This window comes from Etheostoma spectabile, chromosome 8 (assembly GCF_008692095.1).
Source record: "Etheostoma spectabile isolate EspeVRDwgs_2016 chromosome 8, UIUC_Espe_1.0, whole genome shotgun sequence".
NCBI lineage: Eukaryota > Metazoa > Chordata > Actinopteri > Perciformes > Percidae > Etheostoma > Etheostoma spectabile.
In genome coordinates, this window is record NC_045740.1 from 25976709 (window position 1) to 25993659 (window position 16951).

Below are 16951 nucleotides of genomic sequence, written 5' to 3' on the forward strand. Positions count from 1 at the left end.
TAGGGCTTTAACTTATCATAGCCATCCATATGCCAAAGCGCTTTTGGCCCTCTGCAGCTGTATTGGCGTCTTCTCAAGCGCCTGGCTTGTCTTAATTCCACACCTTGTGGATCAACCAAGGTGTAGCCAACGATAACCTTGCATCTGTCCATTGGTCATGATCTCATGTTAAACAAAAGCCAGCACTTCATCCAAGTCAGACTGGTTCATCCTTCTGAACAGACCAAGTCTTCTACAAATTCTTTTTAGAAGACTTTCACTTATTACTTTTTGATTGTTGTGTGCTAAAATTTCTTTGTTACTGAAAGAAAGTCTGAAGTAGAGTTTGATATATTCATCCAAATCTGACATAGCAGGCATTGTTGTGAGTAGCAACACTGATCAAATCCTATTAGGGGAGGCTTTAACAGTTATTGAAGAAGGCGATTCGGTCTCCATAGGAGGGGATGTAATTTGCCAGCGCTGCATCATCCATGAGCCCGATGACGACACTGTCAATCTGCACAGAAGAACAAAGAAAAAAGACAATTATCTCCAAAGCGCACATTGCATAAATAAGGTTAAGCCTCATAAAATCAACCCTTTTCAAAGTAGGCTTGTGTCAATCCAACTGAAAATTTTGACAGCTAGACATGATTTACCAGATCTTGGGGAATTGGGAGGAATGAAGCTCAATCATTTTAAATGCAATGGTTCATTAGCAAATTGGCAGTTTAATGTATTCTAAGGAGTAAAATACCTGTGCATACATTTATATAAACTAAAAGTTTGTCCACAGCCAGGTTAATTGGTGGATGAATTAACTCGAGAATCCCAGATGTGTGGCATACTCGTTTCTAAAGTGTTTGTATGTAACGTTCCAAACAAGAAATAGTTTGAAGTGTTTGTTAACTTTGCAACTCGATCACGGTGCGGAGACCGCGTTGTTAGCTTTGGCCACTGTTTTATACAGTCTATGGATAAAGCATCAAAACCGAAAACCCTGTTAGCTGGGGACGAGTCGGCCAAAATCTCGGCCTTATCACCAGGAACAAATCGGCACTGGCCCTCATGTTAACGCGCATTTACTAATGAAGCATAGCAAATATATAATAACGGAGCGTTGATGAGAACAAGTGCTAAATCTCACACTGTTATGTTCACTGGCTGGTTAGTTTTAGTCAGGCGCTAACGTTACTTTTTATGAGCATATATTAATACCCCTCCCGATAATACCTTTTTGAACAATAAATCCGTGCTTTACAAAACACCAAAAAACGAGTGTCTCATCTACGGACGCTGGACGTTAGAAACACGCAGTATCATAAAAACATGCTAACAATGCTACCTTGTGTGTGCATTTCATAACCGCAATATTTCCGTAGTTTTTAGAAACACCAGGCACCACACCACCATATATTAACTCCCTCCCGATAATGCCTTTGTGAACAATAAATCAGTGTCTGGAATAATCTAGCTAATGTTTGCAGCTGGTGTGCAGCATGCTATGTGCTCAACTGTCATAGCCGAGATGTTGCTCGTATTAACGTTAGCTAGCTAGGTGATCAGTTTGTTTTTTAGGATTCCTTTGGTGTAGACCGCTCAGGAAGCCACATTTTCACCGAGGCCGTCTACCTACATCACAAAACACAAAAAAATGAGTGTCTCATTAACGGACACTGGACGTCAAAAAAAATGCAGTAGCTTAAAAGCATGCTAACGTTGCTAGCTAACTTGTGTGTGCATTTCATAACCGCAGCATTTCTGTAGTTTTTAAAAAATCCATACACCAAAGTATAGTTCTTTTTTACTCACCTTTTGTTCTTCCAGTAATGAAATTGCTTCATCTGGGACCCCTCGACAACGCAAAAACTCTTAATTCCGACATGTTCAGCGTGTGGTTCTCCGGATAAATCAATGCAAAGTTACTCCCTCTCGTTGGTCCCTTACAGGTACCCATAATTCTGACTTAAATCTCAGAATTCTGAGATCAAAGTCAGAATTCTGAGAATAAAGTCAGAACTCACAAAAAATTATTACCGGTGGCCCTAATCCTCTTCGGTATTTCAAGGTAAAATTTTCCACTCTAGAATTTAAGAATGAGTACTTCTTATTTTAGTGGTAAGCAGACATCTTTTGAGAGTAGAATCTAAACTCTTCTGTCTCAGTGCAATCACAGTCTTCCACTCACTGGAATGGAGTCTCAGGCTCCCTCCAACACACAGGAGTGGCTAATTTCTACAAAAATGTTTTATAGCACAAATCTACTGCAACTTATCTCCTCCCTCCCTGAATTTGCATCTGAAGAAATGTACCAGTAGCACCATAAGAAAAACAGAAAAATGGAAAATCAAGTTACAACAACAGAGTGAGACACAAAGGTGTACATGTTAAATGTGGGTATTGTTAAATCTCTGTCTTATCGCTGACAGACAAAAGTGACATCTGTCATACAGCAGCAGCAGATAAATTAAAAGTAACAGCTGTGAGTATACTGTGGAGGTAAGGGCAAGTTATAGCATCTTGCTCAGAGGAGCAAGAGATGTGTGTCAGGGTGGTTATTCCCCTTGGGAAGTTGGATGAGGAGATGGAAACGAGAGAGAAAGAGGGTAAACAGCAGAAAGGTAGAGAAAAAATAGGGAAGCAGGCAGACGGAGAGAGAAAGGTTTTCAGAGATATGTTCAGTTCAAGTTATTGGTTATTTATCATTTGTAATATCAATTTGTCAAAAAGTGGCTAGCGGCTACATATTCCTATAACTAACTGTACATGTCTGAGCCCATATATGATTTTTTTGTGCTCACACAAGTGGCATAACTTACACTTTACACTACATCATGTATTAACTATAAGAGCTATTAGTTAACAATATTACATTTGGAGAAGTATAAACCACAGTCATTGTGTCTATAAATCAATACGTTATTTCAAGTCAGTCTTCTACATTCTTGGTCTTTTTGGTTTTATACCTAATGGTTTTCTTTTAATTCCAAAACAGCCTGTGGCTTTTGTAATAAAAAAGAATTACTGTATTCAAAATTCAATTCAATTCAGTTTTATTTTATTTATAGTATCAATTCATAACAAGAGTTATCTCAAGACACTTTACAGATAGAGTAGGTCTTGACCACACTCCAGAAAATGACATGACAATATCAGCATGATGTGATGTGTTTACGGTAAGCGTACTGCCTCATTTCAGGTGCTTCTGTGTGGCAGACGCTAGTTTGCTGCGCCATCTAAACTTGTTTAACTCTGTTTTATTCTATAATTAAACTACTAAAGCATTCATAGTTCTCTTCTCTTACAGTGACTGTCTCGCTAAATTTTGTTTACAAGCTGTTAGCTACTTTGGCTTAGCTGTTAGCAATAGCCTTTTCCACTCCCTCATCTGCTCTCTCTTGCACGGTGTGTCAAATGTTTAGCTATTTCTCTGCCTCCTTTAGTGGTAATGATACATGTAATAAAAGTAGTTTATTACTATTATTACTAAATTATTTTAGTATTTCTCTGGAGGAAATATTTTACCACCTTACACTGCAAGGCACTTGCTTTTAGCTGACACAGTCAAAATAAAATAGGGCTTTGCCGCTTCCTTCAATATTACAAGACCGGCAACTCTGTGTCATGTCTCTGCGTCCACCTTGCTTAACTTTGTTCTGTTCTCTACTTCAGGATATAGTTTTGTTGTGTATTTTGTATTTCTCAACTAGTTTTTAAAATCTGTATTTTAAAATGTACTTTATTACATTTTGAGTGAAGTATTGTATTTTGTTACATTACAAATCCCATCCGTTCTGAGTAAAAAAAGGAAGAAGAAAGGAAGGAAAGGAAGAAAAGAAATCACGCCCGGAACCACTACAACAGCCATCGTCAAATGCATTCGCATCTCTATTCACATGCCAAGATTCTGGCCGCGCTCCACACACACAGTTGAGCAATAATGTGTGTGAGCATTAAAACACAGAGCATTAGCCTACCTGACTGGGAACGATACAAAGAAGGGCAGATTAACTCACGCTAGTCACGTTACTGTAAGTAGGCTACAATAAAATCTTTCTGAGTAAAAAGTCAATACCTATCAATGCACTCACCTGTTTAGACAGGCATAAACATGTAGAAAGCGATATTTCAATTTGCTCTGTCTGCTCAGTCCACTAATCCACTGAGGTGTTTTATGCAAATACAGCTCTACTCTGAAAATAGCAAATTTTTACAAACAAGCTAAAACAACAGCTCTCGGTTTGTATTTTAACTGTTAACCTTAAATTTGCTAAGAATCTTGAAATTCTGACAAATTCTTATAAACTTAGCTGCTGGCTAAAAGAACCATCCTCTCCGCTGGAGCGCTAAATCTATGGACGCATTAAAAGACCAAAACAGATGCATGTGGTTACTTAATATTTTGTAGAGTTGTGTGAAGTAAGTTAATTAAAAACAAACACACAATGGATAAATGCCCACTGTGATGTACAGTATAGCTCAACTTTTAAGCCTCTGCAGGCTGATTTTGGTTTTTGAGTTTTTGCTCTCTAACAAGGGCACTATAACAAAACAAAAAAAAAACTTGGAAGTTTGAAAGAGTCTTATTTTTAAAATGAAACTCACTTTAGTGTTAAACAGCCAGACCCAATAGGCGGCGCCGTCCAAAAGACCTGTATCCTAGTGCGTCTTCGAGGTGTGCTCTCCGTCACAGCAGGGGCACAGTTGGTCATAAACTGTGTGTCCTCTTTATCGATGTTCTAGAAACAGAAGAAGGAAATACGTAGCATAAGCATATTAATTGACTGAGATTGTCACTATGATCCTACTGAAGTCCATGTTCCCTAAATATGAATCTGTCACAGGATATAATTATGTTTTAATTTATTTAAGATTTGTTTTGTGTGGTATCATGCATGGTTTTTGTGTTGTATTTGGCTTGGAATTACTCCCGTGAACTCTTGCCTTTTTCATTGTCATGGTTTTAACTTATGATCCATAGTCGTTTTCCAGCTTTAGCGCTTTTATTTTGAAAAGATCAGAACCGGAAGTATAGTCACATCCTGTGTGTAGTTCAAACTCTGCCAGACAAGCAAAACGTTTTATGTTTTCTTATTTAGCACCTGACTGATAAGGGCATAAGGTTGGTCATTGTTTCCTCTAATAGTGTTTGTATTTTGAGTCACTTTATGATATGCCGTTTAACAGTTTTACGGACTTGGAGATGAGTGTTGTTCAAGTAAAGCTAGCATGTCAACATATTGGCTTGGAGTTAATATTTCCAGGCTAATGAGCCTTTTCAACTACATGAAACAGTGTAACTTGACAGATAGAAATGCAATTACTACTGTATATAAGATGTGACAGAAGGTTTGAAGAAGAATCCTTTTATTAATTTTATTAGGCCTTTAATTTAGGTAGATTTCTGCAAAGAGAGTGAATAAACCATCCAACCGTGAAGACCATCTTTCAGCTGGGCATGGCTACACTATCATAACGATTTGTTATGGTTTGTTACACTTTATAATAACTACACACAATTCATTAAATTCATTAGTTGCCTATTAGTTAATGGGTTGTTCATCATGAGTACTTCCAGGTGTTTGTAAATACAGTTAGTAAATGTTTGTCCATAGTAAGTTAGCCCATTTAAAACATTTATAAGTTGATGTTTTTAATAACTCATAAATGATGCATTAACCATTTTTAAATTAAGTCATTTACCATTATTAACCAGGTACTCTGGAATGTAGACAGTTGGTTAAAACTAAGAAGTTAATGATTAACAGACTATCTAGACCTACATTTGTTCATGCCTTAAATAACATGTAACTAACTAATAGCTGGGGTGTTAATACATCTGTTACAAATACCAATAATGTAATCCATGAGTTAGTTAAGTATATTGTGTGAGCCTATCTTAAGTGAGCACCTTCTAGGCTTTGAAAAGCATTTATAAATGAGTTGCAAAGGCTACCAGAACCTGGACACAATCATTCTATTTGCATATGCCTTCAGAAAAATGCCCACGGATAGGTATTGTGTTAATGCATCTTTAACAAGCACTTATCAACACATCAATGCATGATTAACTCATGAGTTACTACTGATTAGTTGACTACATGGCGTGAGACAATCTAAAGCGAGGACTTGGTATGATTTACAAAGCATTTATAAATGAGTTGCAAAGGCTAGCAGATACAAAAGAGACAGAATCAGAATCAGAATCAGAAATACTTTATTGATCCCCGAAGGGAAACTCTGTGTTGTAGTTGCACAATATTATAATAGAGTAGAAATACAAGAAATAAAGAAATATAAGGAATTGGATACGTACGGTATTACATAAAGGAATGTTATTAAATATTTACATAATTCACATAATTAAGGATTTGGAATGGTGGAAAGTTAAATAATAATATAAAATAATAATTGTGGATTTGAGATTGCACACATGTCAGGCCAGTGTTATTGCACAAAAACAGATAATACAGATAATATTGTCCAGTTCAACCTCTCTAAGTGTCTGTGTGTCGGACACTTAGAGGAGGAGTTAAAAAGTTTGATGGCCACAGGCAGGAATGACTTCCTGTGGCGCTCTGTAGTGCGTTTTGGGAGAATGAGTCTGTCACTGAAAGTGCTCCTGTGATTGAGCAACAAGCCATGGAGTGGGTGTGCGAGACATTGTCCAAGATGGCATGTAGTTTGGACAGCATCCCATCTGACACCCCGACAGAGAGTCCAGATCCACCCCACGACGTCACTGGCCTTGCGAATCAGTTTGTGGGTCTGTTGGCGTCCGCTACCCTCAGCCTGCTGCCCGCATGCACAGCAAAGAGGATAGCACTGGCCACCACAGACTCATAAAACATCTCAGCATTGTCCTGCAGATGTTGAAGGACTCAGCCTCTCAGAAAAATAGAGACGGCTTTGGCCCTTCCTGTAGAGGGCTTGAGTGTTCTTGGCCCAGTCAGTTTATTGTCAAGTGCACTCCCAGGTATTTGTAGTCCCCACAATGTCCACACTGACCCTGGATGGAAACAGGGCCACTGGCTTGGCTCCTTAGATCCACCACCAGCCTTGGTCTTTGGTCACATTGAGCTGGAGATGGTTCTGCCTCACTCCATGTGACAAAGTCCCCACACAGCTCTGTACTCAGCCTCGTCCCCTCGCTGATACATCCAACCACAGCAGAGTCATCAGAAAACTTTTGAAGATGGCAGGACTCTGTGTGGTAGTTGAAGTCTGTGGTGTAGAGGGGAAGAGGAAGGGAGAGAGGCAGTCCCCTGCGGGGCCCCGGTGTTGTGAACACTCTGTCTGATACACAGTGTTGCAGGCGCACCATACTGTGGTCTGCCAGTCAGGTAGTCACAATCCAGGACACGAGGGGGGGACCACCTTCATCGCTGTCAGCTTCTCACCCAGCAGGGCCGGCCGGATGGTGTTGAAAGCACTGGAGAAGTTGAAAAACATGACCCTCACGTGCTTGCCGCCTGTCCAGGTGGGCGTAGTGCGGTTGAGCAGGAAGATGATGGCGTCCTCAACTCCCAACCGGGCTGGTAGGCGAAATGGAGGTACGGAGAGGTCTCACCAGGGCCGCAGCTGTTCCAGAACCAGTCTCTCCAGGGTCTTCATAATGTGGGGAGGTCAGTGCACGGGTCTGTAGTCCTTGGCTCACTGGGAGTGGTCTTTGGCACAGGAACGAGGCAAGATCTTCCACAGCATGGGGACCTTTGGAGACTAAGGCTCAGGTTGAAGACATGGTGAAAGACTCACATAGCTGAGAGGCACAGGCTTTGAGCACCCCAGGATGGATACATCAGGGCCTGCAGCTTATTAGAGTGAGTCTGGTCAGCTGTCTTCCACTGGTCAGCAGTGAGGCACACAGAGGTCACAGGTGGGGTAGGGGGAGGGGGGGAGTCATGGGGGCGAGTGACCTGAGGGCGGGGGGGGAGAGAGGTTGTTAACCGGAGGGCTAGAGGAGGGGGAGGTAGGGCTCTCCTGGGAGGAGGACAAGGGACAGTCACAGACACAAGTAAAAGAAGTATTTGTAACACTTAGTACGATGCAGTAATAATGTACATTTATGAAATTGCTCGGAGTAGTGTTATGTAGTTGATATCAGTGTAAATTTGGACCAGAACTACAAGGAAACTAGATAAAGAGCCAGAGAATTGCACATTAATAAAGAACCTAGAGTTGATGGTGAAGTTACTCAAAGATACTAATTTTTAGTGTATTCTTTCTACTGTTACCAGTGCAGGGAGGGATAAATAAGCATGCAAGTCTTAATGCCTCTAAATTACAACACAGTAGTTTAAAGTTATGGCAAAATAATACAATTTAAGAGATGTTTACATGCAATTTATGCAATTATATTTAGGATAGTGTTAATGTTACTAAAGTTTCATGAAACTAATTAGAAATGTATTTGTTGCTGGGGGGTAGTTGATCAGTTGCAGTCCAATTTAGGTTGACTCTGTGAAATTTGTTGGAATCAATGTCCATCACTCAATTGTTACCGACCTCTGCGACATGCGAGCATCCAGATCACGTAGTGATTTTTTGCAGTCCATCCACCTTTTCGCCCAGGAATCGCGAGCATAGCCTGCAGGGAACGTACCAATCAGACATTGGACGGGGCGCTGCACAGTGGCTGCCCTGCGGTGTCATCACGTTGGTATTTGTTTGTTGCTGTTTTGTTTCCTTTACGTCTGAGTGATTTGGGACTGTTGTTATCACTGCATTGGAGCAGTAATCATGGATCTCGCCCTGTGGTGCAGAATCAGCCTGTTTTCTGTGATTTTAAACAGCTATTGGAGCTATGGACTCAACCACAACGCTGCTGGCGGCGTTGCTCCGTGAAGTTTCAACAGCAGGAGAAACTCTGTGTACTGCGGAATCCTACCAACGGATTTCTCAAATGTTGATGAGTTAATACCTAACTATCTTAAGAAGATCTAGCAGGGATTCTATACGGAAAAGCGGAAACGTGGATCCAAAGGCGGCGTTCGTCACCGGCTGAAGAAGCTGAAGAATAAACTTCCTCTGCCTTCGGTCCTGCTAATCAACGCCCAGTCCCTGAGAGCAAAGACAGACGAGCTGTCAGCCAACACCCGATACCTGCACGAGTACAGGAGTGCCTGTGTCTTAGCGATCACTGAGACCTGGCTGGACAAGAATATTGAGTCAAGTGCAATGGAGCCCACGGGTTTCTCGGCGTTTAGAACCGACCGAGACCCGGACATCACAGCGAAGAGTCGGGGGGGCGGAGTCTGCCTTCTGATCAGAGACGAGTGGTGTGGGGCAGTGACGGTGAGGGAGCAGCTGTGCACCCCTGACATAGAGATGTTGTGTCTTTCTCTCCGACCCTACAATCTCCCGAGGGAGTTTCCTCAAGTCTTTTCACCGTGTCTATATAATCCCAAAGCTGATTTTAAAAAGCTACTGAAATTATATTATATATCACAGAACTTGAGTCTCTATCTCACAGATGCTCAAAATTATTCTGGAGATTTTAACAGGTGCTCTATGAAAAGTCCCTACGCACCTTTTACCAGTATGTTGACTGTCACACAAGGAAGAATCAGTACTCTCTAGATATGTGCTATGGAACTGTAAGGATGCATATACTGCTCCCTGCTTCCTCCACTGGGAGCATTGACCACAATGTGGTCTATCTCCGTCCTGTCTATAAGAGACTTTATGAGAGGGAAAAACCTCAGTAAGGACTGTTAGTTTGGAGTATGATAGCATTTTGGCTTGCAAGGATGTTTTGAGTGCACACAATGGGAAGTATTTGATGCTCGACATAATGAACAGGTTGTGGCTGTTCTGATATATCTGCTTCTGCGTAGACTCTGTAATACAACACAAGACATACAAAGTATATTCAAATGATAAGCCCTGGGTATCTGGCAACTTAAAAAAACTCATTAAAAGAAAAAAAAAGCTTATCAAAATCAGGATGAGTCTGCAGAGGGACATACAGAGAGAAATAAAAAGGCAAATACAGCTGGATAGTTCAGCTCTAAACAGAAGTTAGAAGCCTCTCTGGGCTCTGGCAATTCCAGAGAGGCTGGGAAAGGAATAAACAACATGCTCCATCCCACACAAGGCAGGGGTAAGCCCTCCTGTACCTGAAGGTTGGTTCTGATGGAAAGGAAATGGCAACCAATTGAATTCATTCTTCTGCCGTTTGAGAGCAGCACAAGTGCTGAGGCCTTACCATGACTGCACTTCCCTCCAGCAAAGCATAGAAGAGACAGAAACTACCAATTATTTAAAGGCGTAATATTAGAAAAAGCCCTGGCCCTGACATATTGGAGGAGAGGTTCTTAAAATACTGTGCAGAGCAGCTCACACCTGTATTTACAGGGATTTTTAAGTCCTCTCTCAACCTGAAAAAAGTCCCATACTGGAAAACTTCCACAATTGTACCAGTGCCAAAATCCCCAGGCCTAAAGAGCCTAAGACTTCCGGCCCATAGGTTAACTTCACTGGTAATGAAGTGCTTGAGCGCCTAGTTAAGCACATCATCTCCAAACGCAGACCTTCTAGATCCTATGCAATTTGCGTATAGCACCAGAGGAGTTGAAGATGCTGTTGCAACTCTATTGCATCTTCTGCACGTCATTTAGAGAAGCCAAAGGCCATGCAAAATCATTTTGCTGATTTTTCTTCGCTTTTAACACTATTAAGTCGAGTATTTAGCAAATATTTTAACAGAGGAATTTTTTATTGAAGATGAGGGTCTCATGGATTGTTGATTTTCTTAGCTGTAGGTACAGCGAGTCAGATTGGTACGTCATTCTGACAATATGACACCCCTGCACAGGCTCCCCCCAGGGATGTGTTTATTTCCCTGTGTTCATCTGTCACAAACTCCTGCACCAGCACTTTCCCTAAAGGTCATTTTATCAAGTATAGCGATGATACCGCCCCTGGGTAGCTCTATACGACCAGGAAGAGGAGCATGGCCCAGTTCTTAACTTTTTTACTGATTGGTGTGAGAAGTCCACCTTATCTTGAATACCTCTAAGAAACAAGGAGATGCTAATTGATTTTAGGAAAGCACAGTCCCTTAAAAACCCACCTGTATAAATGAATTCCTTTAGAAACAGTCACAGAGTTCAAATACCTTGGTATGGTGCTGACACAAATTAAATGGACAGTTGGTCTGACAGATTAAATACTAATCCAACAACAGAAGTTCTTCTTAAGGAAACTGTTGTCCCTTTAATGTCAGCAGCAACGTACTTCGATGTTCTACTTGCTTTCATGAAAGTGTTCTTTCCTTGGTGTCATGGTCTTTGGGGGCCTTCTCTGACCGCCTACCAAGTTGATGTTGTGGTCTTGGGCGAGTATCGCCCGATTGTAAAAATTTGGGTGTAAAGTGGGACTCAGAACTTAAATTTGACCAGCCTGATTAAAGCAGTGGTGAAGTCTAGCTTTTTTTCAGTAAGGCAGGCTTAGGCAAAAATTAAAACAGTCCTTCAGAGACAAAACTTGAACAGTACATCCATGCCTTTCTGACCACCGGTCTGTAGTAAGGCACTTTATATGGGGGCTAGCGGGTCTCTCCATTGCTCGGCTTCAGCTTGTACAAATGCTGCTGCATCGTCGTTTACAGGCACTAGCAGTAAGCACTTTCAATTTAGCTTCACTCCCACGGATCCCGTCAATTTTAGGATTCATTTGTAAAAATTCTTTAAGGCTTTTAAAGATTGAATGGCCTTGCCCCCATCTCTCTGAGATGCTCGCACCCCTAAACACCTAGCCGATGCTCAGTCAGCTGACCAGCTGCCCGGACGGTGCCTAAAGCTAGGCGTAAGCTCGGGGGACCGTGCGTTTGCCGTCGCAGCTCCAAAACTTGGAATGGGCTGCCTATGACATTAGACAGGCTCCTCTCTGTCTCATTTTAAAACTCTTTAAAACCCACTCTTTTCTTTGCTTTTAACACAGGTAGAGTGATGATTTTATGTGTATACCTTACCACATGCCGCTAGTGCTTTTGTGTTTTTATTTTATTATACCTTATTATATTTGTGCTTTTATTGTGTTATCTTTATTCTGTATGATCATTTTGTGCAGCACTTTGAAACCTGTGTTGGTTAAAATTGTGCTATATAATAAAGTGGATTGGATGGGATTGGATCATCTGTTGGTTTGGCAACGCCATGAAGCACAAAAAGTACATTAGAAAAATAATAATAACTTCCCGCAAACTTTCGGGTATTCATATTCCAGTATGGAGTTTATACAAAAACAGGATAGGAGAAAGGCAAATAGCATTGTGGGCAACCAGAAGCAACCCTTCTCCTCATTTGTACTGCTGCCTCAGGACGACGATACTGTGCTCCTTTGTTTAAAAAAAAACAGATCCAAGCTATCCTTGGTTCCAAGGCCATTAAACTCCTTATAATGAAAGGTCCCGTCCAATGATATATATTTTGTGTATCTATTTTATTCTTCTTTCTTCCCAGCTGGTCTGGAACTCACCCCCCCCCCCCCCCCCCCCCCCCTTCATTATTTCTGGTTTATGGTACGATGGTGGTGTACATATGTTTTGTTTTTCTCGTGCCTTATCTGTGTTAATGTTGAATACCAGTGATGTGATCTGCAACCTAATTTCCTATGGGACAATAACATGAACTAACTAATTGCGGTCCCCGGAGAAAGCATGTTTGGGTGAAAAAATCTTGTTCAATAGGCTGGTGACCGTTAATCAATTCCTTTTGAATGTTCAGAGAAAACAGCAGGCAGGGGCAAAGAGAAAAGAGAAAAAGTTCCACAAGACAGGGTAGACAGACTGGGAAGGAGCCAAGCTAAGATAAGAGGGGAGAGGAGGAAAAACACATCTGCTCTTGCCAGAAGCAGGAAGAAGAATGTATTAATACACTTCTTAAACTTTATCCTGGTTGCCTAGTCTCTTTATTAATGTTCAATTCTTTGGCTCTTAACTTTCTAGTTGTCTTCTAGTTGTGGTACAAATTCATACTGATATCTACTACATAACACTACTACGAGCTATTTCATAAATGTACATTCATGAATTGATGTGTTGGTGAGTGCTTGTTAAAGATGCATTAACACACTACCTATCCGTAGGCATATTTCTGAAGGCATGTCCAAACAGAACACTACATGTGTGTGTCCAGGTTCTAGTAGCCTTTGCAACTCATTTATAAATGCTTTAGAAAGCATTGAAAGTGCTCGCTTTAGATGGGCTCAAACAATATACGTAACTTACCATCAGTAACTCCTGAATTACTCATGGATTACACTATTGATAAATATTTATAACAGATGTATTAACTCCCCAGCTATTAGTTACATTGTATTTAAGGCATGAACAAATGTAGGTCTAGCTAGCCTATCATTAACTTCCTAGTTTTGACCGACCGTATACATTCCAGAGTACCTAGTTAATAATGGTAAATTACATAATTTACAAATGGCTAATGCATCATTTATGAATTATTAGAAACAATATATAAAAGTTTTACATGGGCTAACTTACTATGGACAAAGCATTTACTAACTGTAATTAAAAACACTTTACTGACTGAATGAATGTAGGAACTATGCTTTACAAATGATAAACAAAGAAATTACTGATAGTTTGTAGATAGTTTATAAAGGGAAAATTATTTAATTTACAAATTGTTTTCGCAAAACTTAGATGTAATTAGGTGTCAAACTTCTATTTATAAACATAATTTTTGAGAGCTTTATTTACTATGAACAAAGCATTTATGAGTATGTATACAAATGCTTTATTTTTGAGAATTAACATAGGAGCAATGCTTTACAAATGATGAACAAAGCATTTAGTAATAGTTAGCAACTGGTTTATAATATGATAATGATTTCATATATAAATAGTTGTTTCATTATCTATTAATTAACTCACACACACATTTTTTTATATAGGCTTATTGAACAAACCATTTCTAACTGTGTGAAAAAATGCTTTATGAACAATAAATTAGTCATGATCAACAAACCATTCATAAAAGATGAATTGTGTGTAGTAATTATAAAATGTTACCAGTTATGGTCCATAGTATACTGTGATCTATACAAACATACATCTGAATGCTGTGATTGCTGGCTGTTAGATGCATCAATGCATTATTATTCTAATAATCATGATCGTCACTTGGTAGAGTGTGTATTATTAAGGCTGCCGTATCATGTGTTGTTTTCATTTAAGTGTACAACATGTGTAGATGTTGATCTAGTTAACAATTATTCCTTGCATCCGTAGCTTTTGCATGCATTTAAAATAAATTGATATATCCTACTTGGTTTGTTAGGTTTCAAGAGAGGGAAACTATCCAGAAGACATGCCAGTGAAGATGACAAGAGGGGGAAAATGTCCAGTGTAAACTCCATACAGGACTCGCACTGTTATAGCTCTGAGTCTTCAGTGGAGAGAAAGAAGAAACCTACTGAGTCAAACTCAAATCAATCAAATCAAATGAAAGCCCTTTTTACAATTTGAACATGTGTGCATAACAGAAGGTTGTCATGAAGATTTTATTTCACACTGACAATGTTTAAAAGCTGTGTGAATGTTTAAGTCAGAGTATTAATAAGTTGGCATTAAAGGAACTGCTCTAAGCTGGTTTAAGTTTATCAGATCGATCTCAGTTTATACGTGTTAATGATGCACTCCAAATTTCGTCATGGAGTCCCACAAGGATCTGTGCTTGATCCAATCTTGCTCACTTTATATCACCCTGGCCTCTGGCACCACTGTGAGGAATCTTGGAGTTATCTTTGACCAGAACATGTTGTTTAATTCTCACATAAAGCAAATTTCAAGGATCGCCTTTTTTTGCTCGACACCCTCTGCTACACTTCTCCATGTCTATCTCGGTCTGTCTGTCTGTGTCTCTCTCTCTCTTTCTCTGTCTCTTTCTCTCACCCCCAACCGGTCGAGGTTTCTGCCTCTTAAAGGAAGTTTTTCCTTGCCTCTGTCACCTAGTGCTTGCTTTTGGTGGGAACTGTTGGGTTTCTGTAAATAACATCACAGAGTACGGTCTAGACCTGCTCTTTATGTAAAGCGCAATGAGATAACTGTTGTTGTGATTTAGCGCTGTATACATAAAATTGAATTGAAATTGAATTAAACTATGAATCATTGTTAAGTAGTGCTTATTCAGCACTCTTAGCATTTATCAAGTGTAAGTTAAGGTGTATATGTTTTCAACTTCACAATAAGGTTCACAAAAGAGCATTAATAACTATTTAGTTATAGTTTATTAACCGTAATAGTTTTAGTTAATATTCAGTATTATTATAAAATAATGAGGATTTTCCTCCTATTATTCTTCTCCGCATAAAACTCACGCTGCAGCCTAAACCGTCCATGGTGGCAGTGTGCCATTTTCAGGATTGGTCCAAAACTCGTCCAAAAGACCTCAGAGGCAAACAATTGAACCACTTCCACCACTGTGGCGCTATAGCAGTAAAAAACGTGTTTGGCCCTATAACTCCCAAACCGTACATCAGACATTTAAAACCCATATATCCACGCGTTCCCTGGATCCAACTGAATCTTGTGATATAGGCCACGCCCTTTTCCGCCTAGACTTTTAAGCGTGAAAAATAGTGATTTATCGAAAAACTTTTTGAACTCCTCTTGGATCATGCTATTGATCTGCATGAAACTTGGCACATATCATCTCCAGACAGACCTGACAAAAAAAATTGTGCATATTACGCACAAACAAGTTTGTGTAGCTAACTATGTAAACACCAACTATGCCATATCTTTGCCCAAATAAATGCTGTTCAATCCCAACTTTAGATAATTCCTTGGTATGACCTGAGGCTCTAAAACAAATTTCACATATATTGGCCACTAGGGGGTGCTACAACTACAAAAAGTTTATATCTCATGAACGGCTCATCCAATTTTTATAAAATGTGATGGGTATCATCTAGGGCCACTCCTGAGGTGCCCCTTACATTGGGTTACAGATTGGTTAAAGTGGCCGTGGCCTATGGGACCCATGTTTGGATTAACCACTTACACTGAAGTGAATTACTTGAAATTAACAGGGTAGATGTACAATGGGTAGTTGACCAGACTTATCAAATATTACACATGTGGACCATTAGGTGGCGTTACAATGACTATTGTTGGCACTATGACCAACTTTATACGCAATAGCGATATCTCTGCCACAGTAAATGCTATCAATACTAAACCTGTGATGATTGTTTGGCATGCCTCTCGGAGGCTCTGTACCACGATAGGCCATTAGGGGGGCCATTACGGTAAGCGTACCTGACTCATTTCAGTTTCCTGTGCTTGTGTGTTGATAGCGTTGCTGCTCACTCAATACTAGTTCAACTTGTTAGTTTTGCTATTAGAGCGGCTAACTGTCCGCTAAACACGTATTCGTATAGTAGTTCTGCCTAAGCACTCACAGTTCTTTACATGTACAGTGACTTTCGATAAATAACAGTTTTCGAAAGCTTGGTAGCTAACGCTACCGTACTTTAGCTTCGCTGTTAGCGACTTTAGCTTAGCAGTTAGCCATATCTGGTTAAGTGAATGGAACTTGAGAAAAGGGTTGTGCTACATTTGCTTCGCTTAGAGCTCTCATCAACGGGGCATAGGCATAAGCATTTGTTTTACGTCTTTCAGTGACTTTCGTTAAATAACAGTTGTTTTGAACGCTTGGTGGCTAACGCTACCGTACTTTAGCTTAGCAGTTAGCTATGTCATCGCTCTCTCCTACTTTCTCCTGCTCGGTGTGTGAGATGTTTAGTTACTCCTCTGCATCCTTTAACGGCAATGGAATGTGCAACAAGTGTAGTTTATTTATAGACATGGAGGCGAGCCTTAGTGAGTTAGAAGTCCGTTTCCGCACCATGACAGATCAGCCGTTAGTTACTGTAGCTAACCCCCCCCTGTAGTCGGCGCGGGCTGGCCTGAGCCTGAGTTAGCCTCTGGTAGCCCGGCAACTCC

The 16951-nt window shown here is 40.3% G+C and overlaps 1 protein-coding gene across 2 annotated transcripts in view; it reads right to left on the minus strand.

The window, feature by feature from the left end:
- Nucleotides 1-16951, minus strand: part of spon1b (spondin 1b) — a 214453-nt gene that overhangs the window by 175396 nt on the left and 22106 nt on the right. For both annotated transcript variants that reach the window (XR_004333036.1, XM_032523322.1), the window contains exon 3: nt 4588-4721. Coding sequence is in view for 1 of the 2 variants with exons in the window: in XM_032523322.1 (XP_032379213.1) it covers nt 4588-4721 (134 nt within the window). In the remaining variant the exon portion in view is untranslated. The remainder of the gene's footprint in view (nt 1-4587; nt 4722-16951) is intronic.